Here is a 27375-nt window from a genome sequence, read left to right as displayed (position 1 = left end):
GGAGCCCAGGCGCCAGAGCAAGATGGCGGCGCGAGTACTGCACGCCCGCGGAGTGGCCTCGGCCTGCGGTCTCCTGCGGCGGGCCGCGCCCTGCAGCCTCCAGCCCCGGCTCCGGTGAGCAGCGCCGCCCTCTCCGGGAGCGGCCGGGGAGTGGCCGCCGCGGGGCGGAGGGCGCGGGGTCCCCCGGCCCGCCCCGGCCCGGCAGCGCTTGCTCGGGCCGGGCCGCGGGGGCTGCGGGGCCGGTGGGGCCGAGGCCGCGGTGGGCCAGGCCGGCGCGGACGGGAGCCTCGGCAGAGTCGGAGCGCGGTCCGGGCGCGCCGGGCTCAAGGTCACTGCGCGGACGGCGCTCGGTGCCCAGGCCACGTCCGCGCGCCGTGCGGGCCCGGCCTGCGGGACCTTGACCCGGCGCGACCCGAGCGGTGGCCGAGGGCGCGCGCGCGGAGGCCCCAGGCCCTGGCGTCGCCGGCGGCTGCTCGCGAGCGCGGGGCCGCGGGGTCTGCATCCGCGGGGCTGCTGCTCGCCCCTGAGGCGGTGACCAGGGGTTCGGTAGCTCGTGGTCGGGGCGCGCGGAGTGGCGGGGCGTCCGACCAGCGCGGACAGGCTGGCTTGCGGGGAAGCGGAGGTGGCGCGGCGACGGGCGTTACGGGTCGCCTTCGGGAACTGGCTCTGGGTTCCAGTAGGAACTTCTCCCCGCGCGCTGGGTCCCATACTGGGTTTCCCGAACCATCCCCTCGTCTCCGTGTCCTCCGTGGCGCAGATTTGCTCTCGTTTTCCTCCTGCCGGAGGATCCAGACGTGGTCTGCTGGGGCTGGGTGCTGAGTCTCCGGAGACTCAGCCGCCGCTTGCGGAGGGGCGCCCCTTGTCAGACTTACTCCGGGCCAGAGAGATCCCTTAATCCAGACCCCAGACGCGCTCTGCGGTGTCGGGGTCTGTTTTACGCGTGAGAGGGAGCCTCAGAGCGCGGGACACGTCCAGCTAGAAAAGGCGTTTGAGCTCAGGGTTATCAGGCGTTCCTAGGACTGAAGCCCAACTTGGGCTTTATTCTGTTATTGAGCATCTGCTGTGTCTTGTTTTTTGTTTTATCCCCTACACAGGGGATACGAAACTGAAATTCGTATTTTCTCCTTTCCAACAAAGACAGCTGAGGCTGAAGGTGTTCCCCCAACATAGTCATCTAAAGTGCCCAAAGTCAGCTCACAAAGCTCGTAAACTGGAGGTTTGGACCTGGGTCTGCCCAGTACCCCCACGCTTTGCTGGAACCAAATGCGCTCGAAACTGAAGCCCAACCTCTTGACTCTTGGATTATTCTCACAGGCCTCTGTATCTTTTGACTTCCTTAACTGTAGGAGTTCTTTGGGACTACGTCTAGACCCAACTAATACACTAATTCTACAAATATTGAATGTATATATCTTTGAAACCTTGCGGAGCTCAACGTAATAGCCGTGGTCACTGTCCCCAGGAAGCCATGGCAGAGGTATAAAAACCTACATCGACTTAAAGGTTGAGGTAGGTAGTATGAGAGAATACCAGGGACCCTACCCCATGAAATCATGGAAGGCCCTCCAAGAAGGTGCCATTAAGCTGATACCTGAAGGGTCAGTGGGCAGGAAAGCCCTGACTGGGAAGGAGCAAGGCATACCAGGAAACTCCAGAAAAGTCTAGGAGGATGGAAAATAAAGAGTGAAGGGAAGACAGGCCGGAAGACAGGTGGCAAGGAGCAGGAGCCCCATAATTTCAGGCCTTGCAAGCCATTTTGGAGAGTTTGGATTTTATACTGAGAGCCATGGAAGACATTTAAAGGTATACATTCTGGTGTGACATGATCTGAGCTATATCATATCAGTCTGATTTTGGAAAGGAAACAGAATCAAGGGCTCATAGTGGTGCCATTTACTGAAAGTCACTTGTTCCATAAGCATATGAGTGAGTGCCCACCATGTGCCAGGCGCTGTTGAGAAATGTCAGTGAATAAAGTTGTGGCCATTTGGGAGCTTGCTCCTAATTCAGAGAAGGAAGAACAGGTACAAGGTCGGGAGGGGGGAATCCAGAGCACTTTTGGAGTTGAGATGGTTGTGAGCTATTCAAATGGAAGGGCATTTGGCCCACTTGACCTGTTTGACTCCTCAAAGGAGATGTCTGGACTATAGGTTACATTTGGGAGTTATTGGTATATAGAAATGCCAAATGTTGGTAGATCTATGGGCTTCATTATACTGTTTTGCATTCAATTGAAAATTTTCTTAATAAAATATTTTTTAAAACCACAGGAATGGATGAGATTGTTTGAAGAGTGTGGATAGAGAAGGGACTAAAAAACGGGCCCTGAGGCATGCCAGCATTGGTAGGCCAAAGTGTGGAAAGAGCCCAAATGTCCATCAACTGATGAATGGGTAAAGATTATATATGTATTTGTATATAGTGGAATATTACTCAGGCATCAAAAAGAATAAAATCCTGCCATTTACAACAACGTGGGTAGAACTAGAGGGTATTATGCTAAGCAAATAAGTCAGTCAGAGAAAGACAAATAAATGATTTCACTCCTATGTGGAATTTAAGGCAAAACAGATGAACATAGGGGAAGGGAAGGAAAAATAAAATGACAGGTGCGGTTCTGCCTCCTCTCCTGGGCATCGGCCTCATCTTAACAGTCTCCAGCGCAGCAAGGGCTTCCTCGGAGAAGGGGTTCACGTCTCCCCCAGCCCCTGGGAGTCCCTTTCCTCCCACCCCACGCTGTCCCCGGCACTACCTGACGCGCCTGTCAGAGAGCTCACCTCCCGCTGGGCTGTCCTCATGGTTGTCCGCGTGCTGCCACCAGCTGACAGCTCTGCGAGGTCACGGCTGGGCGTGTTCATCTCGACAGCCTCACGGGCACGGTACTTGGCCCACGCGGGCACCAGGTGTAGACGGCGGCGCGCGGAGGGCTGCCGCGTCCTGGGGTCTCAGAGTCACGTGTAGTTCCTCGAGTGGTTTGCTCCAGCCGAAGCGCGACGCGGTCTGCACACGCAGTCGGGACCCGCGTCTTCTGCTTTCGGGCTCAGGAGTAAGGAGACCTTCCCTTCGTGCCTGCTGCTGTGGTCGGAACCCGGGACCGGCTGTCGGTCCGTCCCAGGAGTACTCGGTTCCTCCCGTGTCGCTGGCGTGCGGGGCACGGCTGCCGGCGGAAAGCCCAGCAGCCACGCGCCCTGCCGTTGGGGTCGTCGTCCGCCCGCCGCGCCGCGGCCAGGCTGCTTCCCTCAGGCTGCTTCCCTCAGACGGGCTAGCGCGGCACCGCGGGCTGGATGAAGGCGGCGGACGGCCGTGGTGCGCGGGAACCTAGCCCCGCCCCTTGTCCGCCCCGCCCCTCCCCGGCCTCCAGCACCCTGCTCTTCCGCCGCGCTAAACTTCTGCTGTTGCCCAAATGCGCCCTACGGTGTCACCACACCATGGCCCTGGGTCTGTGTTCCCTGTGACTCGAATTGCCACCCACCTTGTCCACCAGTCTGTGTTGTCTCCCAAGACCGAACCAGAATGTCTCTGCGGGAGTTCCTCTCCTCACACGCCAGACCAGTGTGGTTCCTTCCCTTGAGCGCACACAGTGCACATGCATGTATGTGTGTCTGTGTGTGTAAGTCTGTAGTATCAGAGACCGTGTGTGTGTGTAAATCTGTAGTGTCTGCGACCGTGTGTGTATATGTAAGTAGTATCTGGGACCGTGTGTGTGTGTGTAGGTCTGTAGTTTGTGAGACCGTGTGTGTATGTGTAAGTCTGTAGAATCTGGGACCATGTGTGTGTGTGTAAGTCTTTAGTATCTGGGACCGTGTGTGTGTAAGTCTGTAGTATCTGGGACCGTGTGTGTGTGTGTGTAAGTCTGTAGTATCTGGGACCACTCCGGGTGTGAGACTGAACAGGCAAAGCGTCTGGTTCACCTTTATATCCACAGAGCCTGGCACATAGTGCTTATTATTTTTTTTTTTTTTAAGATTTGTTTCTTGATTTTAGAAAGCATGCAGGGGGGAGAGGGAGAGAGTCTCCAGCAGACTCTGCACTGAGTGGAGCCCAACACGGGGCTCAGTCTCACCTGAAATCATGACCTGAGGCAAAACCAAGAGTCGGGCACTAAGCCTGCCCCACCGGAGCGCTCCTCGGCTCATAATGCTGATCTATTTAAAGTCCGCTGTGCTGTGGGGCGCCTGGCTGGCTCAGCTGGTAGGGCATGCAACTCCTGATCTCTCCAGCCCCCACGGTGGGTATAGAGAGTACTTAAAAATAAGATCTTTGGGAAAATACAATAAAAATAAAGTCTAATGTTTTATAGAATGATCTGCCCTCCCACCCACACACTGTAAAGTGCCACACAACATACGTGTGGTGGTATAAAGGCTACTGATCGTGTTTGTCATTCTCAAAAAAGAACCCCAGCCTGGATCTTATCACCCTGACAGCTGTTGGCATGGCCGCTTTCTGCTGTGTTCTGTGATTCAGCTTGGACAGCTAGATGGACTGGGTGCATGAGTCATCTTTGGCCACCTGACACGGAAAAGATTTCAGTGTTCCACCGTCCGCTGGGGGTAATGCTGGACTGGACTGTCTTTTATTTGTCAAGACAATTGCTACCCAAGTCGATAAGCAAAGACCGCTTGTGTTCTTGTGTGTGTCCCATGACTATTTCTTAGGCTCATTTGTAGATTACAGAGTGTTTCCCTACACTTTACCTCATTTTACCCACCTTAAAGTGAATCCCTTTGGTGTTAGTAAAACCTGGGAAAATGCTCAGCTGATGAGATGAATGTTCGGGAGGCATCCCACATAAGTGAGAGTACTTTGAACTTTATAGTTAGGTCTGGGTTCATATTTTCATTTTGCCATGTCATAGCTCATGTCATGTAACCTCTCTGAGCCAAGCCTTAAAATGTGATAATATCTACCTTGCTAGGCTGTACGGGGACTGAAAGAGATGACATAGACGGGCTACCTAACTCAGTGCCCAACAGGAAGTATGTATTTATTAATTTGTAATCCCCTTAAATTCTAAAGAGGAGGGGAAAAAATTACTTCAGGGTCTTTCCCCTTCCAAATTTAGTTTGCCAATATACCTATGTGCCTTTTGTATAAAAGACTCTCTAAATGTGCACTTTTATAGCTAATTTTAAGTACAATAATATATATGGAAAATTTGTCAAATAGTCCAGAAGACTATACATGAAAAGAAAAAACTCCCACCCCACATCCAGTAACCTTCCCCAGATATCACTACTATTAACAATTCGCTCTGTGTATTTACGGTACAGTCTATACCTGCTTTTCCCACATAATTTACGTCAGAAATACCAGGTTATCAGTGCATGTAGGTTTGCTTCATTCTTTTTAATGATTGCTTCTATTATGGTTTTGGATATTCCAAATTTATTTCACCGGTCCCTGCTAATGGATACCTAAATTGCCTATACCAGGAAAAAAACTGGAAATAAGGTACTAATAAATGTTATAAAGTATTAAATGTCATAAAAATTAAATATCTGTATGTACACATGATGATGCATGTCTCTGCATTTCTGGAATTAAATACTGTTAGAAGTGGATGCTTTGGTAAATATTTGTTATTTTAAATGAAATTCCCTAATGCTGATATTTTTATAAATTTGCATTGTACCCCTTTCTTCATTATTCATAACAGTTATTCCTAAGGTCTTAAAATCTACTTAACTACCCCCCCCAAAGTTTTTCAATACAGTTTCTGTGTAGTGAACTTAAAATCTAAAATAAAGAAAAAACAGGAATTATATAGTCCTATTAAAAAAATCTTGGGGCTCTGGGAGGCTCAGTCATCGTCTGCCTTCAGCTCAGGTCATGACCCCAGGGTCCTGGGATCGAGTCCTACCCCAGGCTCCTTGCTCAGTGGGGAGCCTGCTTCTTCTCTGCCTGCTGATTGATCCCCATGCTCGCTCGCTCGCTCTCTCGACAAATAAATAAATCTTTTTTACAAAAAATTTATATGACTGAATAATTTTTGTACGCATGTGTGTCTGTTACAATATGTGCATATACATAGACCACCTCTCTTTATCCATTCATGTGTCAGTGGACTTAGGACTTCGGTTGCTTCCACATCTTGGGTGTTTTAAATAATGCTGCCGTGAACATAGGGGTGCATATATCTTTTCTGAGCTGAAGGCAAACAGTTAACTGACTTAGCCACTCAGACACCCCAATATAATTTTTTCAAAGAAAGAATTTATTTCATTTTCCCTGTATATCTTCACACTTATTTATTGTGGTAGAGTGTATGTAACATAAAACTTGCTGCTTTAATCATATTTAAGTGTACAGTTCAGCAGTAACACTGAGTAGATTCACACTGTTGTGCATTACCACCTCCAACTCCAGAACTTTTTCACCTTCCCAAACTCTGTTCCAATTAAACAGTAACTCCTCATTCTCCTTCCTCAACCTCTAGCAACCACTCTATGACTTTCTCTATGAACTTGACTACTCTATATTACCATATGTATTTTTTCTATGTCAGAAATTGCATTAGAGGAAGGAAAGACACATAGCAGAAATGGCAACTCTGTGAAAAGATGTTCAACATCACAAATCATTAGGGAAATGCAAATCAAAACCACCATGAGATTTTTCCTTACACCTGTCAAAATGGCTAGTATTGAAAGGACAGGAAATAACAAGTATTGGCAAAGATGTGGAGAAAAGGGAGCCATCTTATGCTGATGGTGCAAATATTAATTGGTTTGAGCCACTGTGGAAAACAATATGGAGGGTCCTCAAAACATTGAAAATAGAAATGCCAAGGGGAATAGGAGGTGCAAGGCTTGCAGTTATGGAATGAACAAATCACAAGGATGAAGTGTACAGTATAAGGAATTTATGTGGAAAAAGAAAAGAAATACCACACAGTCTAGTAATTCCACTACTGGGTATTTAACCAAAGAAAATGAAAACAATAATTTAAAAAGATACGTGCACCCATATGTTTATTGCATTATTATTTACCATTGCCAAGGTATGGAAGCAACCAAAATGTTTATCAATAGATGGATGGATAAAGAAGATATGCTACATATAGATACACATATATATATATACACCCACACATATACACAATGGAATATTATTCAGCCATAAAAAAGAATGAGATCATGTGACAACATGGGTGGAACTGAAGGGTATTGTGCTAAGTAAAATAAGTCAGTCAAAGACAAATACCGTACAATTTCACTTATATGTGGAATCTAAAAAACAAAACAAATGAACAAAAAAACAAATTCTTAACTATAGAGAACAAACTGGTGATTACCAGAGGGGAGGTGGGTAGAGGGAGGATGGGCAAAATAGGTGAAGCGGATTAAAAGGTATAAACTCCCAGGGGTGCCTGAGTGGCTCAGTTGGGTAAGCGTCCGATTTGGGCTCAAGTCGTGATCTCACGGTCATGAGATCAAGACCCATGTCAGGCTCTCTCCTTGGGGTTCTTTGTCTCCCTCTGTCCCTCTCCCCATATTCAGTATCTCTCTCTCTCTCTATCTCTCAAATAAATGAGTAAAATCTTAAAAAAAAAAAAAGAGGTACAAACTTCCAGTTATAAAATAAGTCATGGGGATGAAAATTACAACGTAGAGAATATAGTCAATAATACTGTCGTAATGCTGAATGTTGACAGGCGGTGTAGAATTGTTGAATCAATATGTTATATGCCTGAAACTAATACAACATTGTATGCTAACTATCCTTAAAACTTTAGGGGTGCCTGGGTGACTCAGTGGGTTAAAGCCTCTGCCTTTGGCTCAGGTCATGATCTCAGGGTCCTGGGATCAGTCCCCGCATTGGGCTCTCTGCTCAACAGGGAGCCTGCTTCCCTCTCTCTCTCTCTCTCTCTCTGTCAAATAAATAAATAAATAGATAAATAATCTTTTAAAAAATAAAAACTTTTTAAAAAGTTAAAACTCTCTTTTAAGGACCACAAGTTACATCTTTTACATTTTGCCATTTCGATTGCATGCTCTCAGAATGGAGAGTGGACACTTTGTGGTATCCCAGGTTCTTTTTTTTTTTTAAGATTCTACCTCTTTGACAGAGAGGCAGGCAGAGAGAGAGGGGGAAGCTGGCTCCTCGCTGAGCAGAGAGCCGGATGTGGGGCTCGATCCCAGGACCCCGAGATCACGACCCAAGCCGAAGGCAGAGGCTCAACCCACTGAGCCACCCACGCACCCTGGTATCCCAGGTTCTATAACAGTGCCTAGAATAGGTGCTCAAGGCTTGTTTGCTGAATGGATTGATTTTATGAAAACGGTGTGCTATGTGACATTACCTGAAGATGCTGAAATCTTCATACCACATTTTTATGTTTGCTATTCCATAGGAGATTGACGTCCTCTAATAATAGACCTCGAGAAGACAGCTGGCTAAAATCCTTATTTGTCCGGAAAGTTGATCCAAGAAAAGATGCTCACTCTAATCTTCTAGCCAAAAAGGAAACAAGCAGTCTATACAAATTGCAGTGTGAGTGATAGGTTTGCTATCTTCATAGTTGACTTTTTTCCCTTTGTTCATAAGTTTATCGTTGAATTTTCTTTTGTTTCAGTTCACAATGTTAAACCGGAATGCCTAGAAGCATACAACAAAATTTGGTGTGTATACCAAACTATCCTTTACTTGGGGAAAATTAACAATTTGCATACTTGTTGGTTCAGCTAACCCTTGATAGCAGAGTGGGATCTTTGATCCCTCTTCTTGAAGCTGAATGTTCAGAGGCTCTTAAGTTGAGCTCTGTGTGGGACTGCCAAGGGCATTTTGATTTTAAGGACTCACACAGCTAACTCATCACGTAAGCTCTCAGACATTAGAATGTTCTAGACTCTTAGGTTGGAAGGAACTGTATAATGCCATCTAGTCCATCTACTCACCAGTGCTTGAGTCCTTTCTGCAGACCTTCCTGATTGGTGTGTTTAGGTACATTCATACATTCCATCTCTGGATAACTTGAGTGTTAGGAATTAGAACTGACATCCCCATGATCTCCACTGTTTCCAGTTTTACTCCTAATTAAAGCCACCACATGGAAGTCCCATATATATTTGAATATAGCCACCATTTCTTCTCATGTCTTCATTCACCAGGATTCAAGTCCCTTTGGCAGATTCTCATATGATAATGAGATGTATATGCTTTTACAGAATTTGTAAACTTTAAGACCAAAGAAAATTAAGTGCATTCATTCTTGATTAAGCTAACAAATTGTATTTTAATGATCAGTTATGAGCAAACATCATTAAAAAGCATTTTTTTACCTTTCACATCTGCTACTTTCATGAGAAAGCAAATGATTTTGTCACCAGAATCAACATAATTTTTTGATGCAAAAACTTTTTGTTATTTTATTTGGGGAAGTGTTCATGAAATAAAACATTAGCATAGTGTTTCTTAATCACCTCAGCACAGTTCTCTTTATTAAAAAATGTCCTAAAACAAAGCAGATGCATATTTCTAAATCTTCTTTCATAAAATGAAATTTCTTGTCTATGTTAGTATTTCCTTGGGTTATCCTTCCTGTCCTGTTTGTATCACTTCATCTCCTGTCTCGGATTTTCATTTCCTGTGTGTTCATATTTCCATTTGGATGTCTTCCTCTCCCTTCAAACTCAACATGTGGAATCACATGGTGCTTCCTACCTCCCACATGTGTCACTCACCATGGTTTTAGTTCATCTTTTCCTTAGTTCTTTGCAACTGGTTGCTAAGAGCTATGCATTCTTCATTTGACATGCATTTTGTTTCTATTCCATTTCCTTCTCCATCTCCTTCTCCCAGCCTCTTGAGCCCCATTTCTAAGTAACCTCCTCGTTGAGTGCCTTCCTGGCCTCAAGGCTGTACCTGTACCTTACCCCACACCCAATTCATTACTTAGAAGTTTATCAAATTAATCTCCCCGAGTTCTGCTTTCTCCTTCATCGAGTTTTTTTTTTTTCTTTTCTCTGAAACTGTTTCCAGTATATAAAGATTTAACTCCTGCCTAGTTTTTAGAGGCCCCAGTGATGAGGTCTGGCCAACCCAGCTAGTTCTAGGTACAAGTACTACCTGCCTTACAGCCTTCGTTTGTGTAAGGAAGGCCACGGCTTCCGAGAGCAGCTTTGGAGTCCCCAGCAAAGAAGATACCACTCCGTATTGGTGAAAAACCTAGGCCTCGTCGTCAGGCCCCAGCCCCTGTCTCGACACCACATTGGTCATCTCTATAGATTGTCTTCTACACTGGCTCTCATTTGGGGTTGTTCATGTTGTGACAAAAAAGGAGATCCATTTCCAATAGTTATATATAATCCATCTTTCCCCACCCTTGATTTCCATCAGTCCAGTGTTATTTCTAACATAAGTCTTTTTTGACCTGTACAATGATCACACCATGTGTATTTTTTGAAGGGTGACATTTTGGGTTTTCATTTGGCTCAACAGAAGAGCATTCTGGGCTTTTCTTTGTTAACTGCATGTACACTCAGTTGTGGTACCCCAGCCTCTGGCAGTGACCACTAACTTTCACTCAGTGTCAGCAAATAGTTCGAACAGGTTCCATTTCCAATCCTTGATACCCTTTTGCATTTATTGTTGAATCTGTATTGTATTTTTTCATCACAGTTTTTCTATTCAGAACATGTGCATGTTTTAGCTTTTATTTTGGGATGGCACAGTCATGTCTCTTCCTTTTGCCTTGCTCTGGCTATTAAAATCTGTACGATAGGAAGGTTTCCATGGAGCCAAGCTCTGGCACCTCTGTTAAATTAATAGACTCATAACCGTCATGGCTTTGCCGCTAGTCTGTACAGTCACTGGTAATGATGCAAAATGGGATTGTATGATACTTCCTAAATCCCATCAGCCGGTTGAATCGAGTAGAACCTAGTTATGCTCCACATTGTATCTTTAATTTGGTTTCTGATTCCCTCGGGGACTGTTAGAGCTGGGTTGCTTCCAGGCTGTGTTGGGTTCCAGCTCTGTCTTCCTCCTCCTCCCTTAGAGCCAACTTGTTCTCTGCCCCGGTGACCTCTACCTGCTCGGGCCGCTTCTGTTGTCCCCTGTCTTAAGCATCACTTCCTTCTCTTATTTCTTCCGTGCTCTTTCTATTCCTGTTTCTCTCCTTCCTATCTTGGGAACTAGCAGAACTTAGCTCTTAGAAACTTCACCATTCCTAAGTACTTCATTTTCTTTCTCCTGAAATAGCAAATGGTAGACCCACGTAGTTCCTAGAATGCTGGGACCTTTGGCTCTTCCTTATCCATTTTTATCACTGCAGTTGTTTCCAGCTGTTCTAGGTAGTTGGACTACGGAAACCTGAGTCTCTGATAATGGGGATGTTAGAGTAGAACTTAGCTAAAAGGGTAATTCTAAACACAGGTTTATCATAAATGTATTGTGATGTTAGTTGTCAGAACAGAGTAGATGGCCTTCTCCCTGTTGTTGATCATGTGTCCACCTGGTATGATCTTGTCAGTTGTTTAATTAGTGTTGCTGTTTCTTCTCTTTTAAGTCAAGAGGTGTTGCCAAAGATTCATGAAGATAAGCATTACCCTTGTACTCTGGTGGGGACCTGGAACACGTGGTATGGCGAGCAGGATCAAGCTGGTAGGAAGCAAACGTCTTTGAAATAAATGCTTGTTCCCTATGCCTTTCCTGTCAATGACTTAAATAATATTTAATTTAATACTTGTCTTTATAATCAGAGCTCTCCAAGTCTGTCTAGTTTTATGTTTAAAATAGTTTCTCCAGTTGGGACGCCTGGGTGGCTCAGTTAGTTAAGCAGCTGCCTTCAGCTCAGGTCATGATCCCAGCGTCCTGGGATCGAGTCCCACATTGGGCTCCTTGCTCCGCAGGGAGCCTGCTTCTCCCTCTGACTCTGCCTGCCATTCCGTCTGCCTGTGCTTGCTCTCGCTTGCTCTCTGACAAATAAATAAAAATCTAAAAAAAAAAAAAAAAAGAAAATAGTTTCTCCTGTAATTGATTTCAAAAAACTACTTTTTTTTCTTTAAATTTGAATTCATTATTGAACATTTATGGTGTCACTCGTATGCAGGGACAGTTTCATGTCATGTTCACATGTGTGTGTGGAGACTGTTTTCAAGGGAAGAGTATAATGAAACCCTAAATGTATGTTCTCTTTTAAAATATATTTCAGTGCACCTCTGGAGGTATGAAGGAGGCTACCCAGCCCTCACAGAGGTCATGAGTAAACTCAGAGAAAATCGGGTATGATTTTGAAAAATGTTTATTTATTCAGACTAATGATAAATGATAGTATAGAATTAAATGACTCTTTTCTGTCCTCATTTATTTAACATTAATAAACTTTTTTGTAGTAAAAGTTTTATTGTTTGGATTCTTGAAGCTGTACTGGAACTAATTAACGGGCTATAATACTATTAACATAACAGTTCTTACTATAGAAGTCAGCTGTGCTTTGAAACTGGTGAGCCGGTACTTCGACGCCAGCAAGTCCACCTGGTAGACACAGTGAGCCGTGGGTTACCTACCACACAGCTGCTTTGGGAAGCGACTGCCCCCCCCTTCCTATCCCTTCAGTGACAGGTGCAGGTTGATGAAGAGAATTTGAACAGCCACACACTACTGGAAAGAAAACCTTTTGTGTAGATTCCCAGTCCAAACCTAAGTGGCTTTTGGACCATCTGGTATTCTGTAATCCCTATGTCACTTCTATTGATATGTTGTCAGTCACTGTCAGGAGAACTTAAAACTGTAGGAATTGAATTTGCTTACACTCTTACCTGAATACTTGAGATGGCCATGTAGTTGGTCATCTAACTCTGGACACTTTTGAGAGTGAAAGTGAGTGCTTATAATTTTTATGCTGGCTCAACAAGCTGTAAACCAGGGCTGTCTCAACAGCCTTTTATGGTAGCTTTCTATTATAGGAGGAATATAAATGATACTAACGTGGGTTTATATGTAACTATCAGAGGATATCATGAGCACATTTTTTGTTTCCCCCAAAGGAATTTGTGGAATTCCGCAAGGCAAGAAGCAACATGCTTCTCTCTAGGAAGAATCAGCTGCTGTTGGAGTTCAGTTTCTGGAATGAGCCTGTGCCACGGTCAGGACCTAATATATATGAACTCAGATCTTACCAGCTCCGAGTGAGTACTAAAATTCGGGTAACAGCCCTCATTCTTCTGTGAGGAAGCGTGAGCACCCCTTAGTGCCAAAAACAAAAGTTGAGTTTACATTTTGTGATGTTTGTTTGGCATAATATTTTGATTGGTTTGTCTTCTCTGCTGTCCAGTCCTTCTCCTCTTTCCTTTTTTATCTTCTTTCTCTTATTCTTTCTCTTCTGCCATGCTCTTTTGTTTTTTATAATCTTATGTATAATGTTTATTATTTGACATTTTCCATCTAGCATAGCGGTTTTTAAGAGGAAAGACCTTAAATGCAGGACTAGCTGCAATAGATAGCATCTGCTGTTATTGAACTAGAGTAACTAATAAATGTGGCCCCGCTGAATAAGTCGCACAGCACTGTAAGAGTCGAAGGGAGTATTTTGTAAGTCTTTCATGGTGCTTCCCCACTGAGCACTACTAGAAAGAAAGCCCCAGATAGCAACATGGCAATATTGTTAAAAGGAGTACATATCAGCAGTAGATCTTTGTAGTCTAATACTAACCATTATACTGGAAAAAATAGTGATTCAGTAAATTGAATTTTTTTTTAATTTCACAATAAAGTCTGAATGGGTGCCAACAGTTTAATCATGAGTTCAGTACATCTGGAGAATGGATCTGGCTATGATTTTGATAACCATAATTGGATGCTTTACTGTAAATACTGCCTTCTTACTTGAAATAGAATAGAACATTACTTCCACTATGGGATAGATATGAGCATGGTAAATAATATTAATTTGTTACATTTTTTACGTTACACTTCATGTTATTAAAAGCTATTTTTAAGTTAGTTTTGTCATTTGATATTTTTTATACTACTATTTCCATATGTATTCACAGAACTAACAAATCAAAATCCAAATTTCTTTTCAGCCAGGAACTATGATAGAATGGGGCAATTACTGGTGAGTATATTACCAAATGCTGAGTTTGTAATCTTACTAATAGATTATTTTAGGTTATAGTGTTAATTCCAGAAATAAAATCTGGGGATAAAGCCATGAGTTGATACTAGACTGTTTTATTTGATGTTTCTGTTATGAAATTTTTATTTTTATTTTTATTTTTTTTAAAGATTTTCTTTATTTATTTGTCAGAGAGAGAGGGAGAGAGAGCGAGCACAGGCAGACAGAGAGGCAGGCAGAGGCAGAGGGAGAAGCAGGCTTCCTGCCGAGCAAGGAGCCCGATGTGGGACTCGATCCCAGGACGCTGGGATCATGACCTGAGCCGAAGGCAGCTGCTTAACCAACTGAGCCACCCAGGCGTCCCTCTGTTATGAAATTTTTTTGAACATACACAAAACTAGAGGGAATAACCCCATGAATCTCCCCACCTTCCATGCCCGTGACTTAGTTACCAACACCTGGCCAGTCTTGCTTAGGTCTGATTCTCCCAACCCAGACTATTTGAAGGTAAATCCTGAATAACATGTTTTTTATATATATATATATATTTTTTTTTTTTTAAATAAAACCCCACTGTTGCATTAGGTTATTTCATATTCTTCTTGGATATTACTTTTTTTGAAATGTTTTTGTCACACACACAACACCACAATGACACAGTTGCTTGGTTTTTTCCTTCATTTAAGTAACAAAGTACCAGTTTTTCCACATACTGATCTATACATTCACAACAATCCCAGTCAGAACCCCAGCAAGGCTTCAGAAATGCAAAGGACCCAGGACAGCTAAAACAACCTTAAGAAGAAGAACAAAGCTGGAGGACTCACACTTCTCAATTTCAGAACTGTCTACAGAGCTAGAGTATTCAAAACCGTGTGGTACTAGCAGAAGAACAGGCATGCAAATCAATGGAACAGAAGTGCAGGTTCAGAAGGAAACTCACATACATGACTTCATTAGCTTTCAGTCCATGCATCAAGTCATTTCAGTGGGGACAGATGGCCTTTCAACAAAGGGTACTGAAACAACTGAATATCTTTGCAATAGGATAAATTTAGAGCCCTGTCTCACATATATACCAAAATTAACCATAAACAGCTTTCAGAAGAAAACATAGGAGAGAATCTTTGTGATCTAGGGTTAAGCAAAGAGTTCTTAGATGTAACACCAAAACCACAGTGCACACAAGAAAATGATAAATTATAACTCATCAGAATTTAAAACTTTTATAATTCAAAGGGCATCATTTTAAAATTAAAAGGCAAGTAGGTCATAGACTGGGAGAAAATTTTACAAATCATACCTGATAAAGGACTTGTATCCACATACATAAAAAAAATCCTACAACTCAATAATAAGAAGACAAATAACCCAGTTAAAAATGGACAGAATTTGAATAGACAGTTCTCTAAAGATCCACAAACAGCCAAAAGATGTTCAGCATCATTAATCATAAGAGAAATGCAAATCAAAACCACAATAAGATACCATCTCATACCCTCTCTGAAGGCCATTATCAAAAGAACGGGAAATAACAAGTGTTGGTGAAGATAAAGAGAAATTGGGACTTTGTACGTTGTCAGTAAGAATGTAAAATGTTGCAGCCACTAGGAAAAAACAGTACAACAGTTCTTCAAAACACTAAAAATAGAATTATCATATGATCTAGCAGCCCTCCTTCTGGGTATATAATCAAAAGAATTCAAAGCAGCATTTCAAGAAGATATTTTCACATTCCTGTTCATTACAACATTAGTTACAGTAGCCCAGAGGTGGAAGCAACCCAGATATCCATTGACACATGAATGGATAAAGAAAATCTTATATATACATATAAAGGAATATTATGCAGCCTTCTAAAGAAGGAAATTCTGCCATGTGCTCCAATATGATGAGCCTTGAGGACATTAAGCCAGTCATAAAAAAACAAATACTATATGATTCCACTATTATGAGTATCTAAAGTAGCCAAAATCACAGTAACAGAAAATGAACAGTTGCCAGGGTCCCGGTGAAGGGAACTTGGTATTTAGTGGGTATCGAGTTCAATTTTGCACGATGAAGAAGTTCCAGAGATCTCTTGCCCAACAATGTGAATGTACTTGACAGTCCTGAACTGTGAAGTGGCTAAGTTTAATGTTACATGTTTTTAATGATACAATAAATTAATAGTAAAAAATAATCATAAAATAAATGTTAAAAAATGTTTTTCAGTGGGCAAAGGATTTGAATAGACATTTCATCAAAGGAGATGTATAAATAAATGCTAATAAGCACATGAAAAGTGCCCAACCCTCTCAGTTGTTAGGGAAATGCAAAGTAACACCACAAGGAGATGAGACTCCACATGTTCAGAGTGCTGTGGCTAAACTGACAGATAGTAACAAATGTTGGTGAGGTTGGGAATGCTTTGGGGCCCTCATACATTGCTGGGGAGAATGTAAAATGGTGCAGGCACTTGGGAAAATAGGCAGTTACTCAAAATGTTACACGTGGAATTACAATATGGCCCAGCAGTTCTGTTCCAAGAGAATGAAAGCCTGCATCCTTATAGATTCATATCCGTGATCATAGATAGCATTTCTCATAATAACCAAGTAGTGCAAACAACCTAAATGCCCATCAGCAGAGGAATGGATAAACAAGCCATGGTGGTCCGCGTGGGGGTCTACTAGGCTATGAAAAGGAGTGAACCGTGGATAAGTGCTGGAAGTCCACATGTATGGAATGTCCAGAAACGTCTAATCTATAGAGACGGAAGGATGAGTGATTTCTTGGGGCTGGAGGTGGGAACAGAAAATGTTGCAGATGGGCACAAGGGATCCTAGTTTAAGTGATGATTGCACAAGGCTGTAAGTTTACTTTTTTAAAAAAAGTACTATACATCTAATTTAATTTTATAGGTTATAAAATACACCTCAGTGAAGCTGCTAATGACACGCCTCGCTAAAGAGAATTTATACCATGAATCCAATGAATTTATACCATGAATCCATGAATCACAATAAGGAAATTGATAGATACAACACAGTCAAGTGTGTAATTGGTGTGTGGCCTCGGCACCCCAGCCCATTGCCTCCACGCCTCTATTAGAGCACTTGTCAGCCCAGGAGCTGCTCCACTTTCCAGTCCCTGACACTGTCTACAAGGCCTGGCCCATCCTGGGCGGTTGGTAAACATTTAACGGACAGCGGAAACTCGTGGTTGCACATGAAGAAAAGGTCAATTGCCAAACCTGTGAACAACCTATGTGTCTGAGGGAAATGGATTGTAGTAAATTCGTGCGGTAGAATCCTACACGGTGGCGAATGTGAAACAGATTGGCAGATGCAGTAATATTGAAAAGCCAAGTTGAGGAGAAAGAGCTAGTTAGAGAATATGTACAACATGTTGTCTTGTAGGTAAATTTTAAAATGATCAAGAGAGTGATATAAACGAGTTCTATGAAAAAGATATAATTACTGTTCATGGATACACACATATGAAGTAGAAATATAGAACCGTGGACAGGAAGACGGTCTTCGAAAGAGAGGTAACTGCTTCCAAAAAGTGGTGACTAGTCGGGGGGCGGGGGGGGGGGAAGAATGCAAAGGGAGCTTCCTCTGTTTCTGTGGTGGTCATTTCCGTTTGAAAAGATCTGAAATGTACGAAAATGTCAAGTATTGATGTTTTAAAAATCTAAGTGGCCAGAGTGTTTTAATGGGCACAAATTAAGAGTATAAAAATCATCCTAGTACATCTTCAGAGGGCATTTGGTAAGATTCAACACCAGTTTTATTTTATTTAAACACTAACTTCTAATAAGAGACACTTTCAAAATTAGGAATAGAGAATATTTTCTTAAAATCACGGGTTGGCAAGCTTTTCTGTAAAGGACCAGTTAGTAAATATTTTAGGGTTTATGGACCATTCTGTGTCCAAAACAATTCACTCTGCTGTGGGATTTAGTCTGGGGGTCTTTCTGCCAGCCCTGACCTGAACCATAAAACTCTTCATTTCTTCCATCTCTTTTTTTTAAGATTTTATTTATTTACTTGAGAGAGAGACAGTGAGGGAGTGCATGAAGGGGGAGAACGTCAGAGGGAGAAGCAGAATCCCCGTGGAGCAGGGATCCCAATGTGGGACTTGATCCTGGGACTCCAGGATCATGACCTGAGCCTAAGGCAGTAGCTCAACCAACCGAGCCATCCAGGCGCCCCATTTCTTCCATCTTAACAGCTACGTTAAACTGGATGGTGGAACATAAGAAGCTCGCTCAAGAGCATTATCACAAAACACCAACTTTTACCATCATTTTATATAGTTTTTAAAATCCTATTGTGAGGAAAAAACAAATAGAAGTTATAATAATATAAAACCTCAGGAATTAAGAGGGATAGAAGAGTAGGTTATTGGCCATTAGTCAGACATTAACCCCTTGGCTTCCTTATCTTTAAATAAGAACCTGTGACTTTTTACTTACTTTCAGCTTAGATGTGTTCTTTTTTCAGCAATGAAATTTCTTGCTTTGAACTATTTAATTCCTAAGATCTCTTCTAGCTCCAAAAACCGGTTCTGGATTTTTTTTTTTTTTTTAAGATTTTCTTTTAAGTAATCTCTATACCCAGCATGAGACTTGAACCCACAACCCAGAGATCGAGAGTCACGTGCTCTATAGCCTGAGCCAGCAGGGGCCCCCATGATTCTTATTTCTAATAAATCTTTTCTTCTTGGGTCATCAAAGGCTACATAATGCAAGTTAGAAATTTTTTTAATTTGAAAACTAAGACATACCTATTTAATTGGATACCACTACTAGAGGCACCGTTTTATTAAGGGATCTTTTTTAGGGAGGGGCCTTATAAACGTAATAATTTAGTTGCCCGCAGAATAGGATCATTCATTAGTTCTGTTTTTGCATATTACTAATTAAGACTTGCCCGCCGTGGACTTCACAAAGAAGTGCTGAGATGATTCTTCAGTTAAGTATTTATAAAGCCAGTTCAGCGTTCAATTTATATTTTGGCACATAGGTAACTATTTAAGATGGTGATCTCCTCTTCAGTACATGCTTCTGATTATTACCAGGCTAAGGCAAGTATGTTTTCTTTGCCTCCTGTAACTGAATTAGAAAAATTCATAATGGAATGAATAATGCTGAATATTTATAACGATCAATGAAAGACAGTTTTTCCCTCTCTGAGCTAGAGTGCACAATAAAGTGATTTGCTTAATTTCAGTAATTTACCAATCAGATTTATAATTATTATGAAGCTGTTGATCACTTAATTCTGAACGTAAGGGTTAAAGAATTTAATATTATTTGGGGGGAACCCATGGGGGCACTAGCAAGAGATTCTTCCTTCACCACAGAAGAACCTGAAAGCGTGGGTCCCGCTCAGAGTGGAGCTCATGGGTATGAGAGTGGAGATGCACAGTTCAGTCTGGAGGATTCTGGCTGTATCACTCCTGCCCTGGTTGCCCTTGCTCGGATCAGTACCCCACCACTGTCTTGAGATGTTCTAATTCAGTTGCTGTGAAGTTTGCCTCCGGGACAAGAAAGTGCTGGTCAAGCCAACTGAAATCTCTTGTCCCACAAGAGTTCTGTCTCACTGTAGATGTGAGTAGATTAGAATCCTTGTTCTTATGCCTCCAGCTCCTTTAAATTAATTAGAAAGAATCCATCTTCCCAAGTCCTGTCAACTCTGGTACCTTGAGGTGACAGACTTCAGGCCCAAGGCAGTGTTGCTATAAATATACCGGGTGGTCTGTGGTGTGGGGTCTTGGAGACACCCCAGCTATTTTCCAGGTGACTTATGTATATCACTTCGGGCCACTTCCTTCATTTTCAAGTTTGATTCCTGAAAACTGCTTTTGGAAAACATAAATTTTTAGAAAGATTTTCTTTATTTGAGAGAAAGCATGGAGGCACACACTCGATCTAGGGGAGGGGCAGAAGGAGAGAGAGCAGCAGACTCCCAGCTGAGTGTGGAGCCTGATGAGGGACTTGATCCCAGGACCCTGAGTCCATTTCAAGAGTGTGACGTTAACCGACTCAGCCACCCAGGTGCCCCTGTACATTTTTCTTAAAAACCATTTTAGGATTTCAGATGCATCACTACATAGATAACAAAGTGCTGTGCAAACATGACAGAAGGTGTTTAAGGAGCTGGGTTTTGCAGTAGGAAATCTTAAAAAGGAATGTTGAAGACAAGTGCCAGTTTTTAGCCAACTAAATCACAATTCCATGTCATGCACATGGACACATGTATATACATGTTCTTCCACACATTAGGAATGCCATTTGGTAATTTTCCTGATGGTTTGTTCTGATAAAAAGAAAAAAAGGCAGGGGGGTTTTGTTTCCATTTTTTATTGAAATATGGTCGACACACATGTTAAAGTAGTTTCCGGCATACAGCAGTGATTTGACAAATATGTACATTATGTTCTGCTTACCCTGAGCGTAGCTGCCGTCTGTCACCATAGGGCAACACCATGACAATACCACAAGGCAGCTTCCGGTCTGATAGTGACGCTGGATTGCCAGGAAGCTCCACATTCATGGTTATTCAGTGTGTTTTCCAGAATTCCTGGTCTGCAGCTGCTTTGAAGGTGTGCTCCCTTCATCTCTGTCTTAAACCCCATTCTCCAAGAGCAGTCCCTGTCTCCCTAACAAACAGTAGCTTCAGCATCTTGAGTGTTCTAGCATCCACATTTCTCGCTTTCTCTCAGCATGTTCTTGGAGAAGCAGTTCTAAGTTGATGGGTCCTATCTTCGGCCAATTTTCTCGACTAATGTATTATCAAGCACTGATTTTAAGAGTCATTAATTACTGTCCACTTCTCCCCAAAATGACTGTTAAAGCTACAGAAAAGTACATTTGCACTTAGATATGTTATCCACATTAAAATAATTTTCAGTTGCATTTGGTAGCTAAACACCACTTAGTCTTGATAGGGTACCACTTGCTCTGAGGGTGGAGAGAATCGGATTCTTCCAGCATACCTGGCTCAGCACCTGAGCGTTGTCATTCTTCCTGACAGGGCTCGTGCGATTCGCTTCAGACAGGACGGTAGTGAAGCGGTGGGAGGATTCTTCTCTCAGATTGGGCAGCTATACATGGTCCATCATCTTTGGGGTACGTAACTTTTTCCTTCATTTTTGTGTTACTAGGATTTCAGAGTTTGTTACCAAATCAGCCATACCAGGCGACACAACACATTCCCCATCAGTAACTTTAAACACTGCAGCAAATTGAAACACAGAAAGTGAAGTGCTGGGCTGTCTAGAAGGAAAGAGGTCAGCAGTGAGAGGCCCGTAGACTCGGGCTGTGTCAGAGGCTGACATCAGAGTGGGGTCATGGTGAGAGGAACAAGAGAAGTGAGCAGCCGTGGGAGAGGGAAGATGATAAAGCTGCCGTCCCTTTCTAGACACTTCCTTGGCTCCTCGCGGATTATCCCACATTCGATCCAGAGAGGCAGGTCCCCACGTGCTCACTTACTGCCTGCCTTGTGTCTGAGACTGTCATTCTGGAGGCCCTTCTCCTGTCACCTTTTCCGTCCCTGCTCACTTTGGTCTGGCATCTCTCAGGGCCTGACTCAGATGTGCCCCCTCGCCCCCCAGTGAATGTCCCTCTCCTCCTGAGCCCCCGGAGCCGATACCATGTAGGTCGTCATTTGAGGCTATGTGTCCCTGTCCCCCTGATTGAACGGGAGCCAGGTCTGAGTAACAGCTTGGTCATTTGGGGGCACATGTGTGTATGTTTATTAAAGTTAAAATGCCTGGGTGGTTTAGTCAGTTAACCATCGGACTCTTGATCTCATCTCAGGTCTTAATCTCAGGGTGTGAGCTCAAGCCCTCCCAGGGCTGCACACTGGGTGTGGGGCCCACTTTTGAAAGAAATGAAAAGCATAACTCGTTTCTGGACCATATTCATTAACTGAGGCATTGGTTTGACCCGCCACGTCCCACCAAGGGCGGCACCTGTCTGCCTGCTGTGTCAGCATGGCAGACGTACAGAGACCGGTGACGGGTCTCATGAGGGAAGAGCCAACACGAGGGACATGCCACCAGGCCGTGTCTGTGATCGTGTCTTTTCTTAGGCAGTGCCTTTCTCTGCCTGCCTTTGTTGTCCCCAGTTAGTGTGCCCAACGTCCACTGCCTGCTCACTACTTCATTGGAGAAAGTACTGAGATAGGCAGAATTGAATTCTCAGTTGCCTGCCTCCAAAACCTTGTCCTCCCTGTGCCGTACTTCTTCGAGAACCACACTGACCCAGCCCCTCCAGCATCATTCTCCTTCTACAGCTGTGTGCCACAGCGAGGGATCTGTGACTCACAGATAAATAAATCAGCTAGAATCTGCAGCCGCGGAGTCCCTGCACCAGGCTCAGACTTGAGCACGTCCAGCTCCAAAGCAGCTCTCTCCACAGCACAGCAGCTCCCTCTGACCTGCACGCTTGATGCCGTTCCCTCCTCAGCTCAACGCCTCGCTGCACCCGTGGCTCACCACCACCCCACCTAGGGGCTCCCTCCCTCGGCAATACGTCCACGCTCAAGGGCCTCCCACCGTTAAAAGCCTCCCCAACAACAACAACAACAAAAACAGTAATAAAATAAAAGCCTCCCCAAATCCAAATGTGGATAGACTGATGAACAGATAAACAAAATGTGGTATGTACGTATTTATCCGTCTGGAGGGAGCGAAATGCCAGTCCATACGGCAACACAGATAACCCTTGAAAACATTAAATTCCCTTATACGAGGTGTCTAGAAGAGGCAAATTCATAGAGACAGTGCAGAGTAGAGGTTACCCGGGCCTGGGGGGCAGGGAGAATGGGGAGTTAGTGTTCAGTGGGTACAGTTTTAATTTGCGATGGTGAAAAGCTTTAGAGATGCACTGACACCCCCTGTCAAAATGCCTTAGAGGTATTTCCCTGGTGAGTGGTTGGAAGGAGGTTGCTTAGCCTGGAAATCAGAAATCAAGGCATCCGGATGAGATCCCTGAATTGTACCACGTGACACCGAAGACCTGATGCCTTTGACACTCTTCTCTCTACCTGGAGGGGCTTTCTCTTCTGTTCCTGTCAATGACATTCTTTTCAACCTTCAAGGCGACCTGGTCAAATCACCTCCCACAGCTCTTTCCTCCCTGCTCTGTTCTCAAGGAGACCACCGTGTTCTTTGCCTTTACTAGTCTTTTTACCCTCCGCTGCATGAACACAGACTGTCCCCCACATCGTTGTAGTGTTTTGGAAATGTTGAGCAAAATTGAATTGAATATTATTTATCTGTAGTGTGACAGTTCTGATTATGAATTTAACATGTTATTGAAGAAATTCACTTGGTTTGAAAGATAGGTCTTGGATCGACTAGACTTCAAACTTAGAGAGCTATTTTACTTCTCACAAGGCCTAAATAATTTTGCTCAGAGTAACCAGCTTATAGTGATCTCAGTTTAGTGTTAAATCCCCAAAGTGGTCTTTTTGAGAAAACTAGCCGAGCAGCTGACCCAGTACTTGACGGACATACTAGTGGTATACAGGACATTTTCTTTGGTTTAAGCCTTGCCTCTGTGTGGTTCTTTTTCAGCTTACAAGGATCTTCAGACCAGGGAAGATATACGGAATGCAGCGTGGCATAAACACGGCTGGGAAGAACTGGTATATTATACAGGTAATATTTTCATGAACATAAAACTTGTCATTCTTCTCATCTTAACTGTTTTATGTTCTTTCCCTCCAAGGCTAATATGTACTTTTTTTTTTTTTAATAGTATATTGCTCTAGGATGGTGACTCATAAGGCTGGGGGGAATGGAGAATAGTCAGATTTTTCTTTAATAGTTACATGCCTTGTTTTCAATAAGGAAATTTCCTTCTTTCAAGTATGTGTGGGAGATGCCTGGCAGGCTCGGTCAGTGGAGTATGTGACTCTTGATCTCATAAGGTTGTGAGTTCAAGCCCCACTTTGGGTGTAGATATTATTTAAAAATAAAATCTTAGGTGCGCCTGGGTGGCTCAGTGGGTTAAAGCCTCTGCCTTCAGCTCAGGTCATGATCCCAGGGTCCTGGGATCGAGCCCCACATCCAGCTCTCTGCTCTGCGAGGAGCCTGCTTCCTCCTCTCTCTCTGCCTGCCTCTCTGCCTACTTGTGATCTCTGTCAAACAAATAAATAAAATCTTTTAAAAAAATAAAATAAAATCTTTTTAAAAAAAGCAAGTAGTGTCTGGTACAGTTTTCAGATCCTTGTATGTTATAAATTTTACATCATTCCCCTTTTTTTTGTACTTTTGAATATTCTCTGAATATTTATTATACAATATTCTTCTGGGCTTTCCCTTTCTCATCAAAGTTATCTATTCCCAAAAACATTATAATTTAGTACAGCAATTCAAAGTAATTTTGAAAATTAATTTGACATTTTGCATGGATAGCCACACACATATATACTGTGAAATCCTGGTGGCTTGATTTTTTATAAGAACAGTTGGGCTGAATACAACCCAGTAACGTGGACACAGGTTATAAGTACCAATCATGTTGCATGTCAGGTATATTTAAGTCCATATACTACTAAGAAAATCAAAGAGTAATTTGTTCTAGAAAGTAAGTGTTATCTTGTCTTTTGGTTCAAAACATCATGTAATTGTATTGGATGATTTGCTTATTCTTAAACGTTCATTAGTTCCAAGAGGCGTAGTTTACTCAGCAGTGGGTTTCAGTGCTGTCTGTAGTTACATGCAGTATTACTTCGTTTTATATAACTTTTTTAGCTCAGACTTCTCAGCCTTTTGAGAAAGCATCATTTTTCTTACAACAGGGACTTTCCTAAGTTTCTACAAATGAAACAGATCTCCAAACAGAATCTGCTTTAATTTTAAAAACATCTCCTGGGACATTAACTTGTCTACCCTTAGCCTATGTATTTCTCTCCCTGAGATCAGTCCTTTGTTTTCCAGTCTGTTCTGATTCTAAGCAGCATGTCTTCTGGACATTCTCTGCAACCAGTTTGTTACTGTACATTTACCATAATCTGTTTAGAAAAGAACAAGCGTAATAATCTTTATCCTTGTTTTCAGTCCCACTCATTCAGGAAATGGAATCCAGAATCATGATCCCACTGAAGACCTCACCCCTCCAGTAAACAGATTTTAGATGTGCCTACATAAATTTATGGGACAAGTATTTGTCATAAATTAATTTTAATTGTATATCAAGTGAAAAAACACTGAAGGGTAAACTGCTGTATATAGCTTATGAGACCTCTTTTCTTTAAAATTTACATAATCACAAGAAAGGAAACTATTACATTTTGACTGTATCAGTGGAAACATCCCTATGTTTGTCGAATACACCTTATACTTCTAGCCACCCCCTCCACCCTCTGGGAAAAGAGGGCCCAAATTAAAATTTGAATCCTCTCTGAATAGGAACATAACCATGAAAAAAAAGCTAGCAACCTCTTTATTAAAAGCAAATCTGTTTTATAATTACAGATTTTTTTAGACAAATTTCTTGTATCAGGAAGAAATATAAATTTTGTCATGTTACTCCAGCAGTTTTTCTGAGCCTCCGACTCAGAACAAATGAAGAGCATACCCAATACCTGAAAATGTTTTAATTCACTCTCCTTTTTAATCAGTTGGTGTAGTAAACGACATGTCATTACTAAGTGGTTGCTAAGGTACATTTATTTAATCAGTAATTCAGTCTTCACAGAGTGTACTGTGATAGCTCTGTGTGAGAGGAAATAATGGCTTGAACCTGTGTATCATATGTGATTTTGAAATGAACATCTTGAAAAGCACTAATTTTTATTGGTAATATTTTTCTATAATAAAATGAGTAGCACTAGGAAAAGAGGTTTTATTTTGTAAACAATCATTTGTGACCTCAGACATTCTGTAGTTAATATTTTAGTAAGCTCACAGCAGATACTTCCAAGATCAGGTATGAGGGGTGGTGCATGTTGAGATTCAAGCTGGAATAAAGTGCATATTTTGTCGAGCTCTGTTTGATTTAGTTTTTCAATATAGTGTGCCTGTTTTGTGACTGTAATCACGTGAAAAATTATGTCTGACCCCCAAATTAAAGAACTTATGTATAAAATAAAGTGTGAACAAATCTCATAGCAAATGTCAAACTTTTACATGTGAATGGTTTTCTCCAAGAACGTAAAAAATCAATAAAATCCTCTTGATTTTCACATATTACTTGTTTGCAATCTTTTTGTATGAACTTGTGCTGAAAATGACCCTGTCCCTCTTGAAATACAGCTTGTCCCTGTTGAGTTGGCACATGTTGAGTTTATGGAGCAAAATACTGAATAAGCTCCTCGACTTCTCCCTAGCCACTTAGCCAAGTGTTCGAGGACTGGGTGTTGGTGTACCAGGGCATGGTGTCTGGGGGACTAGGGCAGCTGGCAGAAGAACAGGTGCTTTTTCTTGACGAGGCACTTACCGTCTTCGGTTTTCAGCTCCCTGAATCCATAAAATGGGGAAGTGGAATTTAGTGGCATTTAACATCCCTTCTGCTCTGAATTTTTTAACTTCTTAGTGCCACGGGGAGCAGGAGGAAGGAGAGGGGATGGGGAGCCCCAGCATAGAAGACCTGTATCTTAGCAGTTCTACTGACTGGATGCTCAGAGCATGTTTATAGGATGTGAAACAAAGAATTATTTAGATGAAACTGCTTTCTAAACTATATAAAGAGAAAGGATAAAATTAGGATTACTGGTGAATTACCTTTACTGGTGACCTAGCTATTCAGAACTGGGAAAAAATTGCAAGGAATGGAGGGAATTTTCACTTATACACTGTGTGGATTTGAAGTGAACCCTGCAGAAATGAATTTTCTATCATTCACTGGGGTGTTAGGGTTTACCAGAGAAACAACCAATAGAATACCTAAATAAGGTACACTTAAGAAGAGGCAGGAATTGGTTCATGGTTATGGAAGTCAGGAAGTCCCAGAACCTGCCATCTGCCAGCTAGAAAACCAAGAAAACCAGTGGTATAATTCTGTCCCAAGTGCAAAGGCCTGAGAATCAGGAGTGCTGATCGCTTAACTCCCAGTCCAAGCTCAGAGGCCTAAGAACCAAGATCTCCAGAGAGATCTTCTGAAAGCAGATGATGAACCTCCCAGCCCCAGCAGAGCGCATACATTTGCTCTTCCTCTGCCTTGTTCCGTTTGGGCCGCCAAAGGATCAGATGATGCCCCCTACATTGAAGAGGATGGATATTTACTCATCCTGTTGAATCAAATGCTGACCTTCCAGGAACACCCCTCACAGGCAGGCACATCCAGAGATGTTTTAGCAGCTACCTGGACA

General features: G+C 42.7%; 1 protein-coding gene across 2 annotated transcripts; it reads left to right on the top strand.

The window, feature by feature from the left end:
* NIPSNAP2 (nipsnap homolog 2) lies at positions 1-26254 on the top strand. Of its 2 annotated transcripts, XM_044234062.1 has the most exons (10): positions 1-114; positions 8357-8496; positions 8579-8624; positions 11513-11607; positions 12158-12228; positions 12993-13133; positions 14031-14062; positions 21088-21182; positions 23636-23719; positions 25124-26254. In XM_044234062.1, exons 1-10 carry the CDS (start codon positions 23-25, stop codon positions 25186-25188), a joined length of 861 nt encoding a protein of 286 aa, XP_044089997.1. In that variant the 5' UTR covers positions 1-22; the 3' UTR covers positions 25189-26254. The 2 variants fall into 2 exon arrangements, with proteins under 2 accessions (XP_044089997.1, XP_044089999.1); XM_044234064.1 differs by lacking the exons at positions 8579-8624; positions 12158-12228.
* Positions 26255-27375: the final 1121 nt, after the last annotated feature.

This window comes from Neovison vison, chromosome 14 (genome assembly GCF_020171115.1).
Source record: "Neovison vison isolate M4711 chromosome 14, ASM_NN_V1, whole genome shotgun sequence".
In the NCBI taxonomy this organism is placed as follows: Eukaryota; Metazoa; Chordata; class Mammalia; order Carnivora; family Mustelidae; genus Neogale; species Neogale vison.
The sequence above is the reverse complement of the archived record's forward strand: the minus strand, read 5'-3'. Positions and strand labels throughout refer to the sequence as shown.

Excerpts from the sequence above, each read along its gene's own strand:
- NIPSNAP2 (XM_044234062.1), top strand. The coding sequence starts at position 23 with ATGGCGGCGCGAGTACTGCACGCCCGCGGAGTGGCCTCGGCCTGCGGT. Across the intron at positions 115-8,356 it reads AGCCTCCAGCCCCGGCTCCG|GAGATTGACGTCCTCTAATA; the intron begins GTGAGCAGCGCC and ends GCTATTCCATAG. Across the intron at positions 11,608-12,157 it reads TGGCGAGCAGGATCAAGCTG|TGCACCTCTGGAGGTATGAA; the intron begins GTAGGAAGCAAA and ends AATATATTTCAG.